General features: G+C 39.5%; 1 protein-coding gene across 1 annotated transcript in view; it reads left to right on the top strand.

Annotated features, from left to right (window-relative positions):
- snap91a (synaptosome associated protein 91a) overlaps nt 1-22,379 on the top strand; it is an 81,650-nt gene that overhangs the window by 9,459 nt on the left and 49,812 nt on the right. Inside the window, 1 exon segment of the mRNA XM_088929923.1 lies at nt 20,536-20,678. Within this exon segment, the coding sequence (XP_088786049.1) occupies nt 20,536-20,678 (143 nt within the window).

The raw sequence follows: 22,379 nt of genomic DNA, 5'->3' as shown, positions 1-22,379 counted from the left end.
TCTCCTGTTAAACGAACTGTAAAATTATATATATTTTAAATATATTTAATGACTTGAAATGTATTTCACTTAACACCTGCGAGAATTAAGTGTGAATGTCTGCTAGTGCAGTTCCTCTTCCTCTGGATTAGGAGATTTACCATGGCATGGCTGTCATTTTCGCCTGTGATTGAGGTGGATTTGAACCCATGTTATGGCAGGTGAAAAAATATGAAGCCATTCATATTTCTCCTTATTAAGTCACACTGCTCTCTTTCTTTGTGAGGTCCAACAGTTAAATAGTGAATTTAAAGAAATGATTCAACCAAGAAGACCAAGGAATTGTACAGTATATATTTGTATAAAGGCGCGGATCATGAGAAGGGTATAAAAACATTTTTTGAGGTCATAGTGATCATCTTCTTAAGTTTTTTGAATTTGAATTAGGTTTTGAATAAAATATTCATTTTAAGAAAATACATGTCATTTTGTAATTTCACAAAATGTGACAGGATAGGAATGGTCTGAGTAATTTTGTAAGGTACTGTTTTTAAAGAAAATCCATTAATAAATAAAATATATCAGACGTAAACTGAAAAGTACAGCGAGAAAAAGATTTAAAAATGTTTTACACATTTTGAATGTGCATATTTTACAACATTTGTTTCAATAACTTATTTTTCACAGTGCTTGAAGGTATGTCTTGTGCCCTTAGCTATTGGAAGAGCAGTCTTATTCCCAGTGTCATATCAGATGTACTTCTTTTAAGATCATCTGTTGCAAACCTGTGAGAATTAGTCCAAGAATTTTTCTTCCAACCATGAGTTTACAGATTTTAAGTAACTTTGGAATCACAATAGTTAATATTATTATTATTATTATTATTAATAATAATAATAATAATAATTGCTTACACTTATATAGTGCTTTTCTGGACACTCCATTCAAAGCTCTTTACAGGTAATGGGGACTCCCCTCCACTACCACCAATGTGCAGCCCCACCTGCCATAGTGCACCAGTGCACTCCCCACACACCAGCTCTCAGTGGAGAGGAGAACAGAGTGATGAAGCCAATACATAGATGGGGATTATTAGGAGGCCATCATTGGTAAGAGCCAATGGGAAATTTAGCCAGGACACCGGGGTTACACCCCTACTCTTTTCAAGAAATGCCCTGGGATTTTTAATGACCACAGAAAGTCAGGACCTCGGTTTTACGTCTCATCCGAAGGACGGCGCCTGTTTACAGTATAGTGTCCCCATCACTATACTGGGGCATTAGGACCCACATGGACCACAGGGTAATCTCACCCTACCAAGGACACCATAGGTACACAATGTCTAGGTGGAATGACTCATAATGTACAGGAAACCTAAGCCAGTACACCATATTCCCTTTCCCGGTATACAGGAGAAACATCTGTAAGGCCGCACAGTATAATGAAAAATAGTGTGAGGCACTACAGACATTTTCCTTGGTTAAAACAGAAAGTATGATTCAATGTTTTTGCAGTGCCTACAGGCTGCCTAAACTGAAATGCAAATATCTTTGCTCATCCCTGATCCTTTGTGGGTTTCATATCCTGATTCACTTTTCCACTTCTCCAAGTTCTGGAGAATTGTCAGTGATTTATAAATGTGTAACCGTTTCTGTTTCAAAAGGAGTATTGTGAAAAGTTGAAGTGTCACTTCTGTCTTCATCACCTGACAGTGGTGCACTGGCAGTACATTGTATGGAGCTAAATGCAAATGCAGAAGTGACTCTTCAGAATCCACCCTATCTGTGCTTAATCAAACAGTTTAAAATCTTTTCTAAGACAGACATTTATGTGCTAATTCAGGGTCCTGCACCAAAGAATGAGAAAGTACAATTGCAAATGAGGATATGAAAACAAGCAAGAAAATTGTCATGTTGTCTAATCATAGTAATTGTGTAGGTAAAAATAAAAAAAATAAATGTGTTAGTCTAAATATCTACCCTTTGTCAGATTTTTTTTTAGTGTGGGGAATAAACTGGTCTGTGTGCATAACAAAGGGTTGACAATCTGCTGTAATAAAATGGTAATTATACGCTTTTGTTTTGAAGGCTGAACTAGTTTTTTATTTGCTTGCGATTATGACACTACTTCATTTAGTTATTTTTGTTTTTATGCAGCATTGACATTGCTCTTTCTGACTAAACTAACTAAACTACTGTAATTGTTCAATTCTACTGTAATTATATGCTCCTTTATTATAATTTTATTAGGCATTCTTTTACTTGTAATCATATCTGTTGTTTCCTTTTGTACCATAATTTATTATAAAAGTTTCTAGACACTATAGAGTAAATTCTCCTGGATGTGGACAGCTAAGCAATAACATTGTAGTAATACAGTATATTTCACTTGGAAAGGGCATTCTGAACAACAGCCTTGCTGGCTATTTGGAAACTGTCTTCAAGGAGCTGTACCATCTAGCTCATGTTATCAAAATTTGTGATTCTGTTGTACTTCATGTTGACACACTTGAAAATATTGCTTTCAAGATATGTTTTTTTCTTTTTGCTTGTCAGAAAACAGAACAAAATTGGATAACAGACCTTAACCTATAGGGAGAGATTGCACAACACGTTGCTACTGTATGTGAATTATGCTGCAGCCCAGTTGCCGTTTCTGTTGGTATGTTTTCTTCGGAAGATAATGGCAATACCTGTTTCTCACCTTTTAATTTCTCCAGTGTAAAGGACTGCTGAGCAAGATGAGGATCACAGGGCCCCTGTCCTCTTTGCCAAAAGATTGCTAGAGATCTTTATTAGGTTCAATAAGTGAAATGTCTGTTAAGAAGGGTAGATTGGACATGGAAGAGTGGTAATGATTTGTGGGGGGGTTTCTGAAGTCAGATCAATATTTGACTTATCAGGTACAACACTACATACTGCTAAAGAGTGACACCGATGTTTCCTGTTCTCAAGGAACCATTTTTTCTGTGATTTATGCCTTGTTCTCCAGTATATTGAGTGCTAGCACCTTTTTATTTGAATTTGTTACATTTTAAAATACTCTTTAGTGATTCGAAAAGGGTTCATATAATGTCTTATCATTGTATTTGTAGATGTTTTTCTTTGCTAACTTCATTAAGTCAAAGAATAACTATACCAAATTAAAATTTGTTCATTTTATGTTAAACAAGCATCCAAGGCATATTGCAACATTCATGTGCCAAGATAACAAGCAGAGACATAAAAGTTGTTTAATTTTTCCCACTTTGCATCGCTGACACAGACCTTGCTGAAAACGAAAATCTAGCGAATAATATTTCCACGGAGATTAATTGTTTGCTTGGTACTTTAAATTACATAATGAGGTGTTGGAGAGAGACTGTAAAATGTTTGAAAGTGCAATTCTCTCATGATGTTATCTTTATAACTGTGTATATCACCATAGAAACTGTTTCTGCCACATCTTTGGTTTTCTGAAATCTTGAGAAAGGTGCTGTTAATTTGCAGGACTTGTATTTTGCGCACATCTAAGGCTCGAAATTTCCTTCATTTGTTTTGTTGAGTAAATTCAGTAGAGAAGAAAGGAAAATCCAGTGGTAAGGCTTTTATCCACTTATTTCCTAGAGAAAAAGAGTTTTGTCTGAGTATATTTTATTACATTTCTATTGCACTATTATTTATTATTATGTAACCTTATTTTGTAACTTTAATTTTGTGATTTTTATCCCCCCCGGTGAGCTCATGGAAAAGACATTTCATTGCCAGCAACTACTGCTGCACGCTGTATTGTTGTGCATTTGATAAACTTTGATTGAAAATAGAAATATGTTCTCTTTCGCTTAAGACTGTTATGATGCAGATTTTGCATTTCTTAGATTTGTTTTTCTTTTTTTTTAATGTTTGGTTTTTATAAAAGTGAATTTGTTAGGCGATCCCTAGGTTGTCTTGTAGGATGCTGTCCCATTCCTTTGGGAGAGCCTGGACAAGCTCGTGCCTGTTCCCTGGTTTCTGAGCCCTGGGTGCCCCCTGTTGTCCCGGCTCTTCCCACAGATGTTCAACGGGGCTCAAGTTGGGCAAGTGGGGCACCCGAAGCGTAATTCACAGTTTGCCTCGCAAGAAGGCCACTGTTACATGAGCGCATGAGGAGGTGTGTAGGCTTGCAGTAGTGTTGCCATGTCAGGATGAGCCTGCGGGAGAGGGAGCAAGAGAAGTTCAGACTTGATCACTGTAGAGCCATTATTCTTTAGAAGGGAAAACTACTACTACTAACAGTCATCATCCTCATCCTTACACTTATATAGCGCTATTTTTGGACTCTCCACTCAAAGCTCTTAACAGGTAATGGGGACTCCCCTCCACCACCACCAGTGTGCAGCATCCACCTGGATGATGCACCAGCAGCCATAGAGCACCAGTACGCTCCCCACACACCAGCTCTCAGTGGGGAGGAGAACAGAGTGATGAAGCCAATTCATAGATGGGAATTATTAGGAGGCCTTGATAAAGGCCTATGGGAAATTGGTCTATTGTGAACAACAGTTGGTGTATGCCTGTCTGCACCACACTTGCTGACATCCTTCAGCATGATCTGTGCAAAACCTTATTTCATCGCTGAAGAGGAGCGGGTTGTAGTGACGTGGTGTTTTTGATACAATGGAACTGGTAGTGAGAAAACAACCACTGTTGAACCTGGCGACTTATCATGGCTCGAGGTCTCACAGATAGTAACATGTCACTGATGTACAGTACTGTGCTGTGTTTGTGTGTAGCCTTACCAGATTAGAAATTTCTGGCTTGACTACAGATGGCAAGTGACACCAGCACTGCAAAGCCATTGATATCCTCCTGATAAACACAGGATAGTCTCTTTCTGCGTTTTTCTTTCTTGATTTTCAATAGGCTTGACATTGAAAAGGATAAATAACCTAATCACCATCATTATTTTCGCAGTCAGAGTCACTTGAGTGTGTTATTGTCATTCATGAATGATCAATGAATAAAAATGACATCTAAAATTTTAAACAATATCCAAAAACTTGCATAGAGTGAACAGTACATTTTCGTACTTAACGTTTAGTAAAGAACAAATAGAAGCAAAATTCAACCTTTGAGTAAAAATTCAGTGTTTTACCACACATTGTGTTTTGATATTTTTAGTGTTATAATTTGATAGGGTGTTTTCAGCTGAACTTTTTTAAAAGGCACCTGTATGCGTCACTGAATTGATACTGGTTAATTAAGGACCCTGCAAATCCTTAGACATGACAAATGCTGCTACTTGAGTGTGTTCCATTGGCATATGTGAGGTGTGTGATGAAAGCAAGCCTGATCCCTGTACAAAGAAACTGTACGTGTTGATCAAGCAATTTAATTTCAAATTAAGTGTCACCTGTCCTGTTGCAGTGTGCCTTTGTCTGGAACGGGCCTAGTGTAGTAGTCACAGTTTCAGCACCGATTATGACCCCTCTGGCAGGAGTGCGTGTGTGGCATTGATGCCTGATTGGCTTAGGTAGAGTTCATATCTGAGTCTTGGGTGTTCACAGGCGGTCCTTAGCCTTCAATTTGGCTTGAGGACATTGTTTCAGCTCTCTGGCCTTGGCTTCAGAGGTGTGACCTTGAGTGTCTTTGTTTTCAGTCCTCACAAGACCCCAGGTGTTTAATTCCAGACAAACTCTAGGGATGTGGTAGGGATTCGAGAAGTCACAGCGTAGTCAGCAAAGTTTTGAAGTACATTTATTCGGATGACGTACTGGAGAGCAGAATAAACTTAATATCTACTCTGCTCTAACATACAATTATTTTCAAGGGTTTTTATAATCCAAGCACAGCCCTGGACGACCTCCAGTGTCACCATAAATGTCAGGACAAGGGCAAGGACAGTACATACAGTATGTTTATACACAGAGTGTAAAAGGGTATATATAGTATAGGAATATTTCCGACATCAAGAGAATTCACATTCTGATGCCCAGCTGTCCAGGAGTATCACAAAATCAGCTAAACTTGTCATTAAAAAAATACAATTTTGATCTACCCACTCATATTGTAAACTATAGCAGTAAGTCTACAGAGAAAAATATTTTTTTAGTATACAAAGAAGCCTGTTTAGTCCAGAACTATGTATGTTGAACATGTGTATATTGAGCACATCCACTGCTCCTGAATGTACACACAATCAAAACTGATAGCGCTGACGTGATTTCAGGTCATGATTTAATTTATCACAGTTGACAGGAGTCCTTTGATCAGCATCTGCTGAGCTGCCAACCCTTGCTGGGGATATGAATGAAAGGTTGACTGTAGCCCTTGATCCTTTATGTTCTTTTAGTTTGGGGTATTGGACACTGACTTCCTTATGGGTAAGGGAATGAAGACTTTTGAACATTTGTTTGCTCTTTTTGAATCTGTTGTGTGAAACCTTCCATGTTCTTAAAATGTCATAACATCCCTTATGCATCTGACTTCCTTCTTCCCCAGCTATGTACTCCTACTGTATGTTATTTTTCCTTGTTAGTTTTGTATATTGTGCACATCTTGTAAAACAGAGTGGGAGTATTTTCTTTTCCCGGAAACTCCTCAGTAGGGTTGCAATCTTTGAAATGCATAAAAGCACCCTTCCCACCATTTAAAGTCTTTTTTTTTTCCAAGGGTGTAGGAGTGGGTGTTTCTGATGTGTTCGTTACAGAGAGGATGACGTAAAACACTTAACTTGAGGCTGTGATGTAACAGAATAAAAAATATTGTTTTTTCATTCTGCAGTTTAATATTGGTGTTAATATTGTGATAAAGCAGTAGGTTCAGACAAGATGGAGTCATGATGGGAAGTCATGGTTTGAGCCACATTCCCCAGAATGCTGTGAGGAAGTAGTGCAGTCAGCTGACCAGTTCTGAGAAGGCAGTTGGTCAGGTAACAGTTTAAAAAGCAGGATGTAGAGGCTTCCAGGGTTGGTTTTGAATCTGCAGATATAAGGCAGATCCACTGTGTTGAAACACACCAGGGGGAGAAGGAACGACCTGTGCGTTTTGAAGGAGAGTTTGGAGGACTGTCTTGGAGAGAGACTGTAGAAGAGTTTCAGAGAGAAACTTGGTTTTGGAGAGTTACGTTTTGGAGATTCTATCTCTTGTTTGAGAGTTGTCTGAGCAACTGGTAAGCAGCTTAGCTATCCAGAAATATTATTAGTGAGGGGCTTGTTGAAGTCTAGTTAGCAGATCTAGAAGGAGTGTAGGCTCTTTCTTTCGTTTGTGGTTGTTTTTTAATTATTTCCTGGAGTGTAAATAAAGAGCACTGCCTGTGGGCTCTCCTCCACCTGGGTTGCCAACCTCTGGACTATCTAGATGAGACTGGGCTTGATCCTAGTGGCTTGCAGACTAGAATTTGAGGAGTGGCGATTAGGCTCCAGATGGCGGTGCGGTGGCTCTGTGGCTAAGGTTCTGTGCCTGTGACTGGAAGGTTGCCGGTTCAAATCCTGCAGCCGGCAGAGGAATCCTACTCTGTTGGACCCCTGAGCAAGGCCCTTAACCCCAACTGCTCCAGGGGTGCTGTACAATGGCTGACCCTGCGCTTTGACCCCAAGCTTCTCTCCCTGCCTGTGTGTCTGTGTCTCATGGCAGTCCATACTAAAGGTGAGTTTTAGGAGCCTTGCACAAGAACAAAGCGAAGTATGCAGCTCTTCCTGCAGCAGATGAGACTGGTGCCGGGGCTGAGACAAAACGAGCGTGAGGTTGTTCTTCTGAATCCAGAGGACCACGGCCTGCAGAGTACAGTGACCGCAGTGCTGGTCATCCTACTGACTGCTGGGTGTTGGAAAGTAATACCAGACATGGACAGAGGATAATACTGTAGATTTATATATAGTTTCAGCTTATTTTTAGTGTGATCAAATGTTTTTCTGGATTTATATTGGGAAATGTACATACATTATTCATTTTTATCGGGAAAGTGATTTTTGTACCTGATACCTTGATTATGGTTTCTGATGTTTCAATCCATTGTCCATAAATTCAGTTTTGGTCTAGATTTCTTTTAGCAGATGTGTTCAGTTTTTCATGAGTGAAGCTTTTGTTTTATACTTGACTAATCACAAAGTTATGTTTTAGTTACCTCATGTCCCCCTTTCAGACAAACCAAGATTTGTAATATTTAAAATAAAATTCAAATGTGTAAAACAGAATTTATGGTATGTGAAAGTAATTTAATGACTAACGTATGACTAAGTTATAATAACTTACCTATAGATGTGTATAAATCATTTGAGTTCAAGGGGTTTAAACTTGCCTGAATCTTAGATAATTCAGTGCAATACAGGTTGTTCTTAGTAACTCTAACTTGTTACCCATTTTATGGATTTTCGTATAGAAACTGAGAGCCGGTTAAAGTACATTCCTGAGTTTTGTTCTTGGAGTACTCATCTCTTGCAGGATTACAGTAAGAGTCTTAATTTAGAACCTGGCAATCCTATTTAGTCTCTGCAACTACTGGAAGAGTATCTGACTATTGTAGCATGCCATGTTCAGTAAGTAGGGATAATACTGCAGTGCACCAGAGCACTGGATGAATAATATATTCCCCACACGAAAATGAATGAACTTATTTTTTGATTAGTTTCCAAATGCATTTAGAAAATTTGTTGAATGTCATTTGTATGCACTTTGCATCAAAGGAGATTTTTATTCTAAGGATTCAGGACATCAAAGTGTTAGTTACTCTATGTCTACATTGGGGCCCTCAGTGTAAAAAAAACTAACCATTTTGTGTTCTAAACTCTGAAACTACTAAAACTTTCAGACAAATCATCTTTTGTGATTCCTTCATTCATTTCATGACCTGGATCATTTTCATCTACAGTATGACTTGATAATTATCTGCAAGGACATATCTCAGATACTTAATGAAATGCACAAAAACATGTCACTTTGTTACAGTATGTGTTTCATCATTAGTCCTGTGTCACATTTAAAAATGAGTAAAGAGATGTTTAGAGGAAATATTTTTTGGTAACACTAACCATCAAAATGATGTTAGACAGCAATTTAGTCCTACTTATTAATTTATATTACAGTAATCCCTTATTACGTGAGGTTAATTTGTTCCTTGTAAATGTCTTGTAAAGTGAAAACTCTTGTTACCTAAAATATATTCCCATTACTTCCCATTTTATAGTCTTTGAGTTCTGGAGCTCAAAAATGTTCCCACAAACACCCATACGGTACCCTAATATGGCACAGAATGGTACCCAAGTATGAAAAAAAACATTCCTGGTTAATTATTTGAGAAATATGCTTAAAGTCATTAGCTGATGTGTATTTACAGTGCAGTGCAGTACTTATTGTTACAGTTGTTGGCAAAATGCATGAACTACAAAATCTAGTACCATATTCACATAATGTACACAAACCTTTCTTGTAAAAAAGTTAAATGTAATAAATAATTAATAGTAAATTCCTCATCCGACATGAGAGAAAATGAAAAAGAGCAGATGTGTGAAGAATCTCTTCAATACCTTACAAGAGCCCTTCTCGTAAGAGTGAAATTGTGTAAACTAAAACTTGTATAGAGAGGGATTACTGTACAATATTACATTTGCACAACATAAGAGTTGTACTCTGGCTATAACTGATTAATTGTGAAAACTATGTACCCAGGCAAATACTGTATGTAGTTCAAAATATTTGATAAATACAAAATGTAAGTCTAAAGATTTTTAATTTATACCACTATAGCTGACTAAATTTTCCCACCTTCGCTATTTTATAGAATCCAAAGCTTCATGGTGTCAAATAAAAGGCCTTTTTGTGTCTGGTTTACTATGTGATAATACCTAAGGTGTTCATATTTAAATATAGCCCAGGGTTTTAATGACCATAAAAATATATTTCATTTAATATTTTGGCAAGATGTCAGCATCAGCTAGATGTCAGTGTTGCGGTAACTAATTTTCATAAAAAATGCCGTGTTCTGGAATTATTAGAGCAATTGGACATTAGAAAACTGCATGTTCTGACAGTGTGAAAAATGTAACTGTAGCTCCAGCACAGTTTCTTTCAAACAAAGGTATTCCCATTACCTTTACGGGAAGCACCCCCTTTCACTAACCCTTTGCTGAGTACAGAGATATATTGCAAAGATGTCAAACAAGCCCTGCCAAATAGCCCGGTTGAACACTCTCCTACAAAGCCTGGCTGGCTGTCTCTTAGTTTTTTGAGCCTTCCAAACTTTGCTAGTAGAATATTTCTGCTTAGAGCTGGTTTGCTGCTGTCTTGTTTTTTTGGGTTCTTTATCCCAGTTTTTTGACTCTTCTGTGTTTACGTTCTCCCTTTTTGTTTCATAGCAAAGGTTTCTGGTGGAAATGGAAGAGCATTATTATCTGTGGTTGGCTGGCCTGCTATTTTTCTTCCCTTCTCCATAGTGCAGGGTCAAGGCTTGCTTTTAAAAGGACTCCAGTCAAACTGCGTTAACAATTAATTCAGTTTTCTTTGCTGTTTTCCTACCTTTACCCCTAATGTTATGTGTGAAATCATTAAAAATTAAAGAATAGGTTAGGAAATACTGAAGGAATGTCAAACTGTTCTACTCAAGGACACCCAAGTTAATTAACATGGAAATTGGTTAGCATGGAAAATGCTGTTGAGAGGATTCAATGTGAGATGCGACACTATTCATTGGTAACAATGGTGAGATGTGGTTGTGAAAAGCCATTTGACAAATAGTGACACGAAAGTGAAAGAGTTGTGGAACTGGCCCTCAGCCAGTTTTTGAGGCCACAGCTGTGGGGAATTGTTTATTTTATGAGGTACAGCTGTGGGCCATCCAAGTGAAATGGTGCTGATCAGGAGAGACTGCAAGTCAGAGAGAAGAAATATTGCTATTCCTTAAGGGCAGTGCATGTCGGTGGCGAATTCTCCTAAAGCCGCCGTGAATGTGTGACAAGTGTGAGTGATGCAGCTGGGGGCAAGATGGTACAGTACAGAATGTCTGTATGTCTGCCAGGGATGTGACAGAGGCAGGGCAGACTATATTGCACCACTGAGGTGCAGAGAGGCGAGTTCAGCTCTGTGAGGTTGGCCCCTCTCCAAATGGTGCAAACGATGAATCACACCGCATTCGTTAGTGCTGCATTTGTGTAGGTGTGTGCTGTTGAAAGTAGCGTTTGTGTTGCTTTCGTTTCCAAGATATACAGTAGTGCCGCCTTATTTTGGGGTGTGACCTCTCTCAGTCCCCTTGCAATGGCACGGAAGAACCGAACTGGTCTCATTTTTTAGTGTTTTCATTTGTGCTGTTTGTAGGGGGGGGGGGAACTTCACGGAGCTGGTGTGTTTGTGTGTGGGGGCAGCGGCTGGGACGCTGACAGCCTGTGAGTGCCGTGTAGGCAGAAGAGCTGTGACTGGAACAAGCCCAGGCCATCCACCAGCACTATGAGAGAGAGCAGTGATATCAGACTTTTAGGCAGCAGAGGCTATGAGATCCGCTTGTCAGAGATGTGGTGGGGCTGGGCAGTGGGCTGGCTGTGGGCTGCAGAATCTTATGTGAGGGAGAGTGAACAGGTGTCCTGAAAGATGGATAATTGGAGAAGCCTGCATCCTTCTCTAGAAGGGGAGCAGCAGCTGGGGTTTCGGGCTAAGGAAATACACTGGTGGGGACAGCAGTGTGGAGTGCGTCCCCTGGTGGTCTGTTGGACTGCAACAGTCAGCTCTCTTCCTGACCTGATGAGGAACCTGCTACTGTGGCGTCGGAGATCAGGAAGTGGGACCCCAACTGTCTACTCTAAGAGTAGCAGGGGTTGAGCGCACCTAATGGAGTGGGGCCTGTCCGCTATAAGTAATGTGAACATAATAGATTACTAATGGAGCTATTTGTTACATATTTCCTTGTGGTTTGAACAAACTCAGGGTTTTTAAAATGTATTATTTCAGTTTTTTGTATCTTGAAGTATTTGAGGTTGAACCGGAACTTAATAGAAATAGTCAGGTGAATTTTGGAATATCAGTTTCTGTCCAGTGATGATGGTATATAGTTGGAGTGTGAAGTACACACTTGTACAGATTAATATTGCTTAAAGTCTGTGGTTTAATTTAGAGGAAAAGTGAAATTCACAAGCTGCAAGTTGTGCCGTGTAATCATCACCATTTCCTAAAGTTAGCTCCCTTTTTTTTTTACTTGATAATTTTTCAGTTTTTTATTTCACGTAGTGTCCTTTGAAACAGATTGCCACAGAGAACTTTCACAAATCTTTAAATCCATACAGAAGGACCGTTAGGCACAGACAAGAGAAGAAAAAATGATGGAGAGGAAAAGATTTAAGGGTGTCAAAATCCTAAAGGTTTGCCTTCTCCTCTAGGCATAAAGTCTTAATATTCAGTTGGTGTAACAGTGACTTCTGCAGACTGTTTGAAGACTGAGAGTGCAAGTGGCTAAGATGTAGAGGCCACAGGCAGTTCCATTCTGATTATGTTCATAAACAAGATTGGGAGAACCTCCTTTAATATGAAATTTAATTTAAACCAGTTTTTAAACGTAGCTTTAACAGATATTCAGTATTTCCTGTTAACATGTTTCTTGGCCATGACATATAATAGTGAGAAACAACACAGAAATGTAAAACAATAATTTAAATTATTTCTATTTTTTTCTAACTAGATATTCTCAGAACAGAAAACCAAAAATGCAAATTCAGTACAAAAACTAAACATCATAGAGTTAATCGTTTCTTACACTTCAAAGATTTTCTGGTGATTTTTAAAAGAATTTTTTAAGGCAGGTAATTGAGATCAACGCTTAGATATCTTAAATGAGGTTTCTCATATTGTTTTTACGATAGAGCCTGTAAATACATAATAGGTTTTTGTAACTGAAAGTGTTCCCTTTTAGGCTAGCACGTTGTTGCAGTGGTGGCATGTTGGTATCTAGCGTGCTGCTAGCATGTTGGTTTGCAGCACACAGGCCATGGGTTCACTTCCAGACCCGAGGAAACCTTCGAGTTTGTACGGTCTCTCCGTGTTTGTGTGTATTTTTTTCCGTGTGCTTTGGTTTCTGTAAAATTGACCTTAGTGTGAGCGTGCACGTCTGTTTGTGCTCTGCAACGGACTGATGCCCCATCCGTGGTGTGTCCCACCTTGTGCCCAGTGTTTTCCTGGATAGGCTCCGGCTCCCCCGCGACACTGAATTGGATAAGCGGTTAATGAAAGTGATGAGATGATTGTAATACCTGTGCAAATGGCCGCCCACATCCCCATAGTTCCACAGCAACGGGCTGAGTCTCCACTTCATTTCATCTATCGCTGTACCGACGAGATATGGCAGATTATCGAGACCACCTGCATGCAATTAAGCCGGCACTTGAATTGTTACCTCCAGGTATTTAAGCCAAGTGTTTGCATTGCCCTTTGCTCAGTCTTTGGGTTTTGCACTGTAGACTTGTTGAAGTTTTTCCCTGGTTCTCAGATCTGCTGGTTTGTTTCATGTTGGCTTTTGGATTTCCCTGTGTTTTGTCTCCTCTCTCTCCTTGCATCGACCCTGCCTGTTTGACCATGTCCCGGACAGTTTTCCCGGGACTTGAAGCGGTGCCTGTTTTGTTTTTTTTACTCTCATTCCGATTCTCCCTGGCGCTTCAATCGGCCCCTCTCGACTCGACCCCAGCCTTCCTGACCACGGATTTGCTTTCTTAGTGAAACTTAGTTTCGCTTTCGTCTGCCGTTTAGCGTCTTCAGGCAGAGCCTGCTTATGCTCCCAGTCTCCCGTCTCCTGGCCACTGCTGCCGTCAGGTCAGTGCAGCGGTCTTCACAGTGATGCGATGTTCCTTTTGAATCCCTGCAATGGCAGCGCAGGCTGTGCAAAGGGGTTTAGGTCCTGTGCTCTAAGCCACTGACCATGCAGTCATTTTGGCACTCTGGTTAGCATTAATAAATGGTCGTAGGGATTGTGATACTGGAAAAATAAGTCATTGCGAGCTTAAAAATACACCATATGTTCAGTCCGGCTCCTCCACAGTGCCATTCTGGTCAACCCCCGATTTGAAAAGGTCTTAGTTTTTAACTTGTTTCATCTGATCATGTTTCAGTTTTAAACTGTTTTCTTTTGCCCGTTAAAGAAAGGTCCAAATACGTCCAGAATCAAAACATCATTTGAGCCTTGTATAATGTGAAGAGCTGGGAGTTATGTCTTCGAAATGAAAATAAAAAGGCACAATTTCAGTTCTTTCATGCTACCCTCTTCATAGTAAAAGCAATAATGACAGTTCTGTGATGACAACGTTCAGAAAATATGATTGTAGTTTTTGCAATTTCATGGCAAGGTGCCTATTACTTGATTTATTTTATTACTGTGGAAATCAGTCTCTGTCACTTGATGTTGTAGAGCGCAGTATGTGGAGCAGAACCTGCAGAGCAGCCTGAGAATCTCCCAGGGAGCTGCTGACTCACCATTCCTCTCTAGGCACAGTGATCAATAATCATATTCCTGCAGCAGCTTATTACTCCGAGCTCCCAGGCCACCAAGGAAGGGTAGCAGTATGGGTCTGAGGACATTGAAGCAATGGAACACGGATATGTCTTAATCAATACTCTGCGCCTTGTAAGTACTGTAAATTAGTACTGCATAGCTAGGACAGAAGAATGACCTTGAGTGCGTTTATCTTCAATGAATCCAGAGTGAAACAGATGCTCAGAAGTCAGTCTTCTCTATGAACTCGTCTGGACCTAAAGGTGACAGGCAGGGAATTGGAAAGCTTTTTTTTTACTTTACTACCAATTTGTCTGAGGCTGTGGATCTTTTGCTTTATTGTGGTAAAGAGTGGGCAACGTAGAAAGAGTTAATTCTGTGAGCCTCTTGTCATGTACATCACATGCTGTAAATTGTTGTAGTGCACTTTATTCAGAATCGAGCAATAGACAGGTTATGGGGGATCTAAATCTTATTGTAAGTTTAAATTGATGAATGATACTATATACCACGTATCCATGGAAGGCATTCTGAAAAATAAAAAGTGATTTTGCCACTCATATATATTTTGTTCTACTATGAATATGTTATTACAGTCATAGTTCATCATCTGCTGTTTTCTAATAAAACCATTTGCAATGCAAGCATGGAGGAAAGTTAGACAAATACTGCCAAATAAAACACTGGAGTCTTTTGTCATTGTCATAAACACAATTATACAGTAGATGAGTTGTAATGTGTAATATTTATACAGTACTATCTAGATTTTTATCCAGTTTATTTGAATTATTTGCATAAAATGAATTAGTTATATACACTACATCTCACGCAATTTAAAATATGATGCACATGAAAAATTAATAAAAAAAATGTATCACTGCATTCTGGAAGCCTGTATTGGAATCATGACCGAAATAAAGCTCCCATTCGCTATTGAAACAGTAGAGAATGTTAAATGATTGTGTAGTTAGGATGTTGATTCAAACGCATAAAAACACCTAAACAGCACCACCAATAGCACTGTCAAGCTTATAGCATATCATGGTGTTATTCTTAAGATAAACGAGAGCCATGTATTAACCCAGTTCTATTAACTTGAACGCCAAAGATAGGTCAAGTCTAGGAACTTCTGTCATCTTTGAAGATAAACAATGTTTTTTTTCACCTGCCAACTTCAAAAGATGTAAAATATATTTGTCTTAATATCTCTTGCAATTGAAAGTGAGTTGAGCAGTTTGCTGCCCACATAGTAGGTTTGTCAAAATACCTGACAAGAAAGTGCTTTTTGTAGGGCATTGTTGATAATTCTTTTTTTACAGAAATGTCCTCCTTTTTGGTTTCCTGCCTTAGGTAGTATGATGTCCTTTCCAATTACATTCTATTCACCCTGTTGTGTCCCCTCTGTAAAAATGTATTTGGTGAGATAAGTTTAGTGATCTAAAGACTTGAATAAAGTTTTTTTCTGTGACCATTGTCCTCCATTATTTCCCCTAATGTGTGCTTTTTTTAAAGTAATTGTACATTGGATATTTTAACCTCGTGTTTAACATGTCTTAGTCTTGGATTATCATGGTGGCTCTGCTCTGTTGTCATTCCAGTGCGGACAGGTTTTGTAGTGTCTGTAGTGTTTTTATCCTGGCAAGCAGTGGGTGCGGGTCAGGATACACCCTGGACAGGATGCCAGTCAATTGCAGGGCAGAAACAGAAGCCTGATAACTTACCAGTATGTTTTTGGACCGTGGGAGGAAACTGGAGCACCTGGAGGAAACCCAGGTGAACATGGGGAAAGTATACTCAAACTCCACTCAGGAGTCCAGGATCCCAGGACCAGGACCTGCAAAGGCTAACCAATGTTCTTCCCCCACCCACTTTCCTCTTCAATAATTGTTTCCCTTGGCTTCCAAAGATGTCCTCTAAACTTTATATTCTCGTATTACCACCTACAAATAAATGAGTTTCACTTACAGTTTTCAAGAAAGTGTCAATTTGGTGGAAATGTTGTTTGGATGCAGATGAAGTGATAAGCAAAATCAAATTTGGGAATATGACATCAGATCAACACTTTTTACAGCTTAGAGAGCATTGCGGCTTGGAAGTATATATTCACATGTGGATTTGAGCACTGTTGTTTTTGGGTATGGTCCTGCAATGTGATAAAAATCCGTCTTCTTGTTTGACAGCATTGGTGTTCCCCAGTTCTCCTGCCAGACAATGTAATATACAGGTGATTACTGTGTGTTGCTGTGATGTACTCAGTCATGTAGTGGTAACTGCATATCTGTTAAGGAAACACACCATCCAACATGTTTTATTTTTCCAATGTTATAAACGTCTTTGTGTATTTTACTATTGTTCCAAAGGTGAAACAATCAATACCATTTTTAAGGAAACTCCTTTATTATGGAGTGAACTAGGCTTAGACTCATTTGGTTAAAAATGTTATTTTGCTGCAGTGTCCTTTCTTAATGAATAAGTGTTGACCTTGTGATGAGTAACCATTTTGATCCTTGCGTCGCAAAGAACATAGACCTGGTCATTCGTTTACACTGGTAAAATCAGCAGTCATGCTTTTGATTCCTGTTAATGCTCCATGGAATGCTTTACCTCTTGTACTCTCTTGTATTGATCATTTCAATAATTATTTGCAGATAGGTTTCCCATTGATCCGAGTTCAAATGTAAATCTTGTCATGGAACATCATTAGGACGTGCAAAAGGTTACAACAAGTGAAGGTCATTTGGTATTTAGTAGCTTATTGATCCGACAGTCTCATCCACCTGCTTCTTGAAGAAAGCCAGGCAACATGGCTGAGTGGCTTTATTACTATTACTCCCACAAGCCTTTGCATAAAGAAGTGTATTCAGTTCTCAGTTCTTAATGCACTGCCACATAGTTCCCACCTGTGTCTTTTGGTTAGTGTTTCACTGTTGAATCTGAAGAAATTCAGTGTGTTGACTAAAACAGTTCAGTTCCTTCAGACTCTCAAAGGGGATGGGCAACCAGTTGACCTTGGGCCCCTAGAGGTTTTTTTCTCCTTGCTAAGGGGTTTTTGGTTCCTCTCCTCCGTTGTCTTCTGGTCTTTTCTGTTCTGTATTTACAACATGTATGGTCACTTGCATTGTTTAGCACCTTGGGGCAACCTTGTTGTGTATATAAAAATACATTGAATTGAATTGACTCGGGGTGCAGCTGTAAACCATCAATCCATTCCTGGATGGTAGCACAGGAGAAACATACATACTCCACCCAGCTAGCACTCCCGGTCAGGAATCGAACCCAGGACCCAAGCACTGCTAACCACTGTGCCATTATGTCACCCTGTTTATTATAATTCTCCTTGGCAAATGAAAGAGTGCAGACAGTGCGTCAGTCTTTTTGAATTCATTCCAGAATAAGAACTAAAAGCACTGCTACTTTACATTCAATTACTTACCTGTGACTTTGCCAGTCAGTCCTCTGCAGAGGAATGTTCTGCAGATTAAACCTGTCCACACCTTAATACAACCTCCTGTATTCCATTTGAGTACCAAATGTGCAATTATAGCCATAAAATATTAATGTTCTGCTTTTTGTTTCTTAATTTTAAAGCAAATTGTCACAGTTAATTAAATTAGAGATTTTTTTATTAAAAAAACAAGCATGTTTTATACCAATGTCTGTTTATACCAAATAACGTGTGTACAAACAATGTAACTGCAGTATCCTTGAGTGCAGTAATAAATTATTTTAGGTTCTAGTTAACAGAAAGTACTTTACTTGTTGTGCAGTAATAAATTATTTTAGGTTCTAGTTAACAGAAAGTACTTTACTTGTTGGAAAGAAACCAAAGAAATTCCTGTCTTAATTCAATCCACAGATCCCAGGGAATAATCAATTATTTAGCAGTAGAGAATGCATTGCACAGGAACCTGATCCAGCCATGTAAAGTAGTCAGTGCTTCATTGTTAAAGCCTTGTAGGTCAGTAGAACGAGTGAAACTCATGTCAGATTTTAACATATGGTTTCCTAAAATTTTGCTGCTTCTCTGATATAGAAGGAGAGGAAAAACAAACTAGTATTAACTGATACTGTGGTGTTTTACTGTTTCCATTGACAAATAGAAACCTTTTGCAGAAAATAGAAATGGTACAGGAAACAAGTTTCAGGAAAGTGGAAATTCACATTTAGTTCAGGTGGGTAGCTGCGTCAGCATGCGTAATCTGCAAAGGAACAAGTAATAGGTTTATTTCATGCTGAAAAGAGAAGAGAGAAAACAGAACGATTCAGTTGTGAAGCCTTCTTCAGGTGTGAGAAAGAAGACAGGGCAGACGGCAGAGATTAAATAGCACAGAAGAACAAAAGCTGGGAGAGGGGAGGAGGCAGAGAGGCCACTCAGGAAGTGGAGCAAAGTGGAGAGGAGTGAAGTCAAAACCTGCATGAGAATAGAGAAGATTACATGAAAATAAGTCTGTCATTGAGAGAAGGAGGACAGTGTGAACGTAGTGTCAGGATGAGTTTCGTTTCTGTTGTCTTTCTGCTGTGGGAATTGAGAAACCCTTCTTTGAGAACAGAAACAGAGAGAACAGTGAGATCATGGACATCTGAGGTGAAATGAGAAACTGTGGGCTTGGAGAAATCTTTAATCTTCACAGCTCTAACGTTCTCTGAAGCGGTCTTCTAGTCTCCTTCTGGTCTCGTAGCTAGCTGGGCATTTTTTGCCAAAAATGAGGTTGCTGGTGGTACAGGATGTCGTCTGGGTGATCCGGAATTGACCTGAGGGGCCCTGGATGAGCGTGTTGTTAGATATGTATTTGCAGGTGATGCAGTGAGTTCTGTTGCAGGGGAAGGTTCCTGGTGGGGATGATGGCCGAGTGCGCTCAAGGGAGCTGTGAACCAGATTACGTAGATTGGGTGGTGGGCGTAATGAGATGATTGGGTAGTCCCAATGGAGGGATCGCCCTGTAAAATGGAGTAGTTGTTAATAATGGTCCTGGGGATAGAAAGTGAGTTAGAGTGGTAGGGAAGCACCAGAGGAATACGGTTGTGAGACCGGGAGTTCTTGGTCGAGTTGATGATCCGAGGGCTGTTTTTGGCCCAGGTGAGGGCACTGTCGATAATGTGGGTGGGGTATGCTCTGTTGATGAAAAAAGAATACATTTTGAGTGCTTGGTTCTGGAAATCCATGTCGTCACTGCAGAGTTGACATAGTGTGTTATTGGTGTGAGTGGGGTGAAAAGAGCTGTATAGGAGATAGCAGTGTGAATCTGTGGGTTTGTAATAGGCAGTGGTGGAGAGTCGTGAATGGTTAATAGATAAATTTGTTTAGAAACGGAAGAGAGGTGAAAGATATGTTAACTGTATATCTGAGGGACGTGTGAGAGTAAGTGAATTGATGCAGGAGGTGCTCTAGTTGATCATTAGAGCATGTAGCAGCACCGACACAGTAATCAGTGTATCGCTTGTAGAGGTCAGGGACAAAGCCAGTATAGGAAGCAAGTCTTCTCTTGAAAGACTGAGTTGTCTGCTGCAGTGTCTCGGAGAGCTTTAGCATATTTCTGTAACAGAATTTTGGCTTTGATCATATTTTTTTCATAGCTGGCATTACCTAATATCTCAGTTAAAACAAACGTAATAATAATTGTGAATAATTTCATCTTTAGGTTAAAAGATGAAGAAATATCCTGTTAGATGCTTTTCTAAGTGAATGTAATCTCATTAAAAATGGAGCTTACTAGAACGGATGTTTTAAGCCATATTTGTTACATTTCATGTGAAAAGGAGTGGACCTTGCTTATTCGTTAGTCATAAATGAATTTATGGTATTTGCAATTTTTGTCAGCAGCTAGTTCTAATTAAAAGCCAGATTTCCAGTGAGACATACTGCCGGACATGGAGCTGAAGAGATTTACTGGTCCAGCATCTTTAGGTATTCAGTGATGTCTTAATTCGGGGCTGTGCTAGTCCTTGATTCAACTCTCTTGCACGTTTACCTGAAAATATCACTCTTACAAGGTGCTTGAGGCCATGAATCACAGTTTTGTCTCCGTCACACCCAGTGCGCTTTATTCACAGCAGTGCAGTCGTAGTACTGTACCACCGTGTGATAAAACATGAGAGGTTTGTAAAACACCTACAAGGCAAAACCTGTGTTTTCCCTTGCAGACTTGATCCAGGCCACCAATGAGACAAACGTGAACATCCCCCAGATGGCAGACACGCTGTTTGAGAGGGCAACGAACAGCAGCTGGGTGGTTGTGTTCAAAGCCTTGGTCACCACGCATCACCTGATGGTCCACGGCAATGAGGTAAGCTACTGCGTGCTGTGAAGTGCTCACAGCCAGTTACAGCCGGGGAAATGGGCTGCATGTTATTTGTATGTTCATATCTAATACTCTGGTAGACTTCACATTCCTTGAAGCAGGGAGGTCTAGGACTCAAAATGGTGACTACGGGCTCCAAACTGGTTTAAAAATATCCAATTTCTTAATCAAAATACATCAGTGTATGTCAATCATTGGAGAAGGACTGGAAATACATTGTGATCATCAAACACAGAGGAGGCCATTCGGCTTAGCTTAGCTGGTGCTTTTTGTAGTTAGTATCTCTTTTTGTAGCTAGTATCTCATTATACATATATACAAATTAATGTATAATGAACTACTAGCTGGGTATACATAAACATGATATATTATAGATACTCCTGGAACACTTTGGGTAAAGAAGTTCCTCTTCTGGGTTTTAAATGAACTTCCACATAGTTTTCACCTGTGTCATTTGGGGTAGTGGATGTTTCTGGGGCTAAGGCTCGGCGCCTGTGGCTTGGAGGTTGCCGGTTCGTATCCCATGGCTGGCAGAGGAATCCTACTCTGTTGGGCCCTTGAGCAAGGCCCTTCACCGCAACTGCTCCAGGGGCGCCGTATAAATGGCTGACCCTGTGCTCTGACTCCCTGTCTGTGTCTCATTGAAAGCAAGTTGGGGTACGCGAAAAAAGACAAGTTCCTAATACAAGAAATTGTATATGGCCAATAAAGTGATTTTATCTTATTTGGTCTGTGTTTCACTGTTTATTCTGAAGACATGTGCTGGGTTATCAGTGTCTTTGAGGATTTTGAATACTTTTTAGTCTCAGACCTACTTTTTAGGTCTATGAATTCATTTAAATCTATGAATTGACTTAATTGTGTATCATTAGACCTGTTTGAGCAAGAGAATCTTTTGAGCATTTAGGAAGATATCTCTACACATCATTTCTTGTACAGTATATCAATACTGTAGTCCCACTGGCAAGCTGATCTGCTGTTGTCAGCATTTACCTGTCCAAAAGCAAATAGGGTTTATGTTTTTCCTTATACGGATTCAGTGATTAATCTCTTCATGGCATTGGAGCCACAGGCTTTATGGCAGGACTGATACAACTTCATATTACCAGATAAAACATCTCCTGGGAAATATTGGAGCTACTTTGTAATGGCTGAAATGACCTTTTAGCACCACATTCCAAAATATTGGTGTGTGCATAGCAGATACTTCCTTTTTCTTAAAACCCTTTGTGGTACAAACTGGACACAAGGCCAATAAAAGAATAGCTCCCTAACAAACCTAAAAAAAATAATCTCCCCGTGAAAGGAAAATCAGAAAGCAATACTTTTTCTAAAACCTAGCAGCTGGAACTGGGGACTGATTAACCATTGATTTAGTATTCTTAAAGGCACTAAATTAAACAATAACTCTGATAACCACAGGAACAGCAGTACTTGGATTTTTCAACAATAGCAACACATCATCAGCATGAAACAATGGTTTATGTACAGTCGTTTAGATTTAGTTTGTGTTCCTGACACCTTTGGGTTACTTCTGATTGTTTCAGCCAGTGTTTGCTCAACCAGAGCAAACAACAGAGGGGACAGATGGTACCCCTGTTTTCTGCAGAGAGACTGGAGGGTGTGTCAAATAATGAACACAATTTAGTAGTCTTTTTCACTTAAATGAATCTTCAAACAAATAGA

This window comes from Atractosteus spatula, chromosome 2 (assembly GCF_055471065.1).
Source record: "Atractosteus spatula isolate fAtrSpa1 chromosome 2, fAtrSpa1.hap1, whole genome shotgun sequence".
NCBI classification, from domain to species: Eukaryota; Metazoa; Chordata; class Actinopteri; order Semionotiformes; family Lepisosteidae; genus Atractosteus; species Atractosteus spatula.
This window is presented reverse-complemented; position numbering and strand designations above follow the sequence as displayed.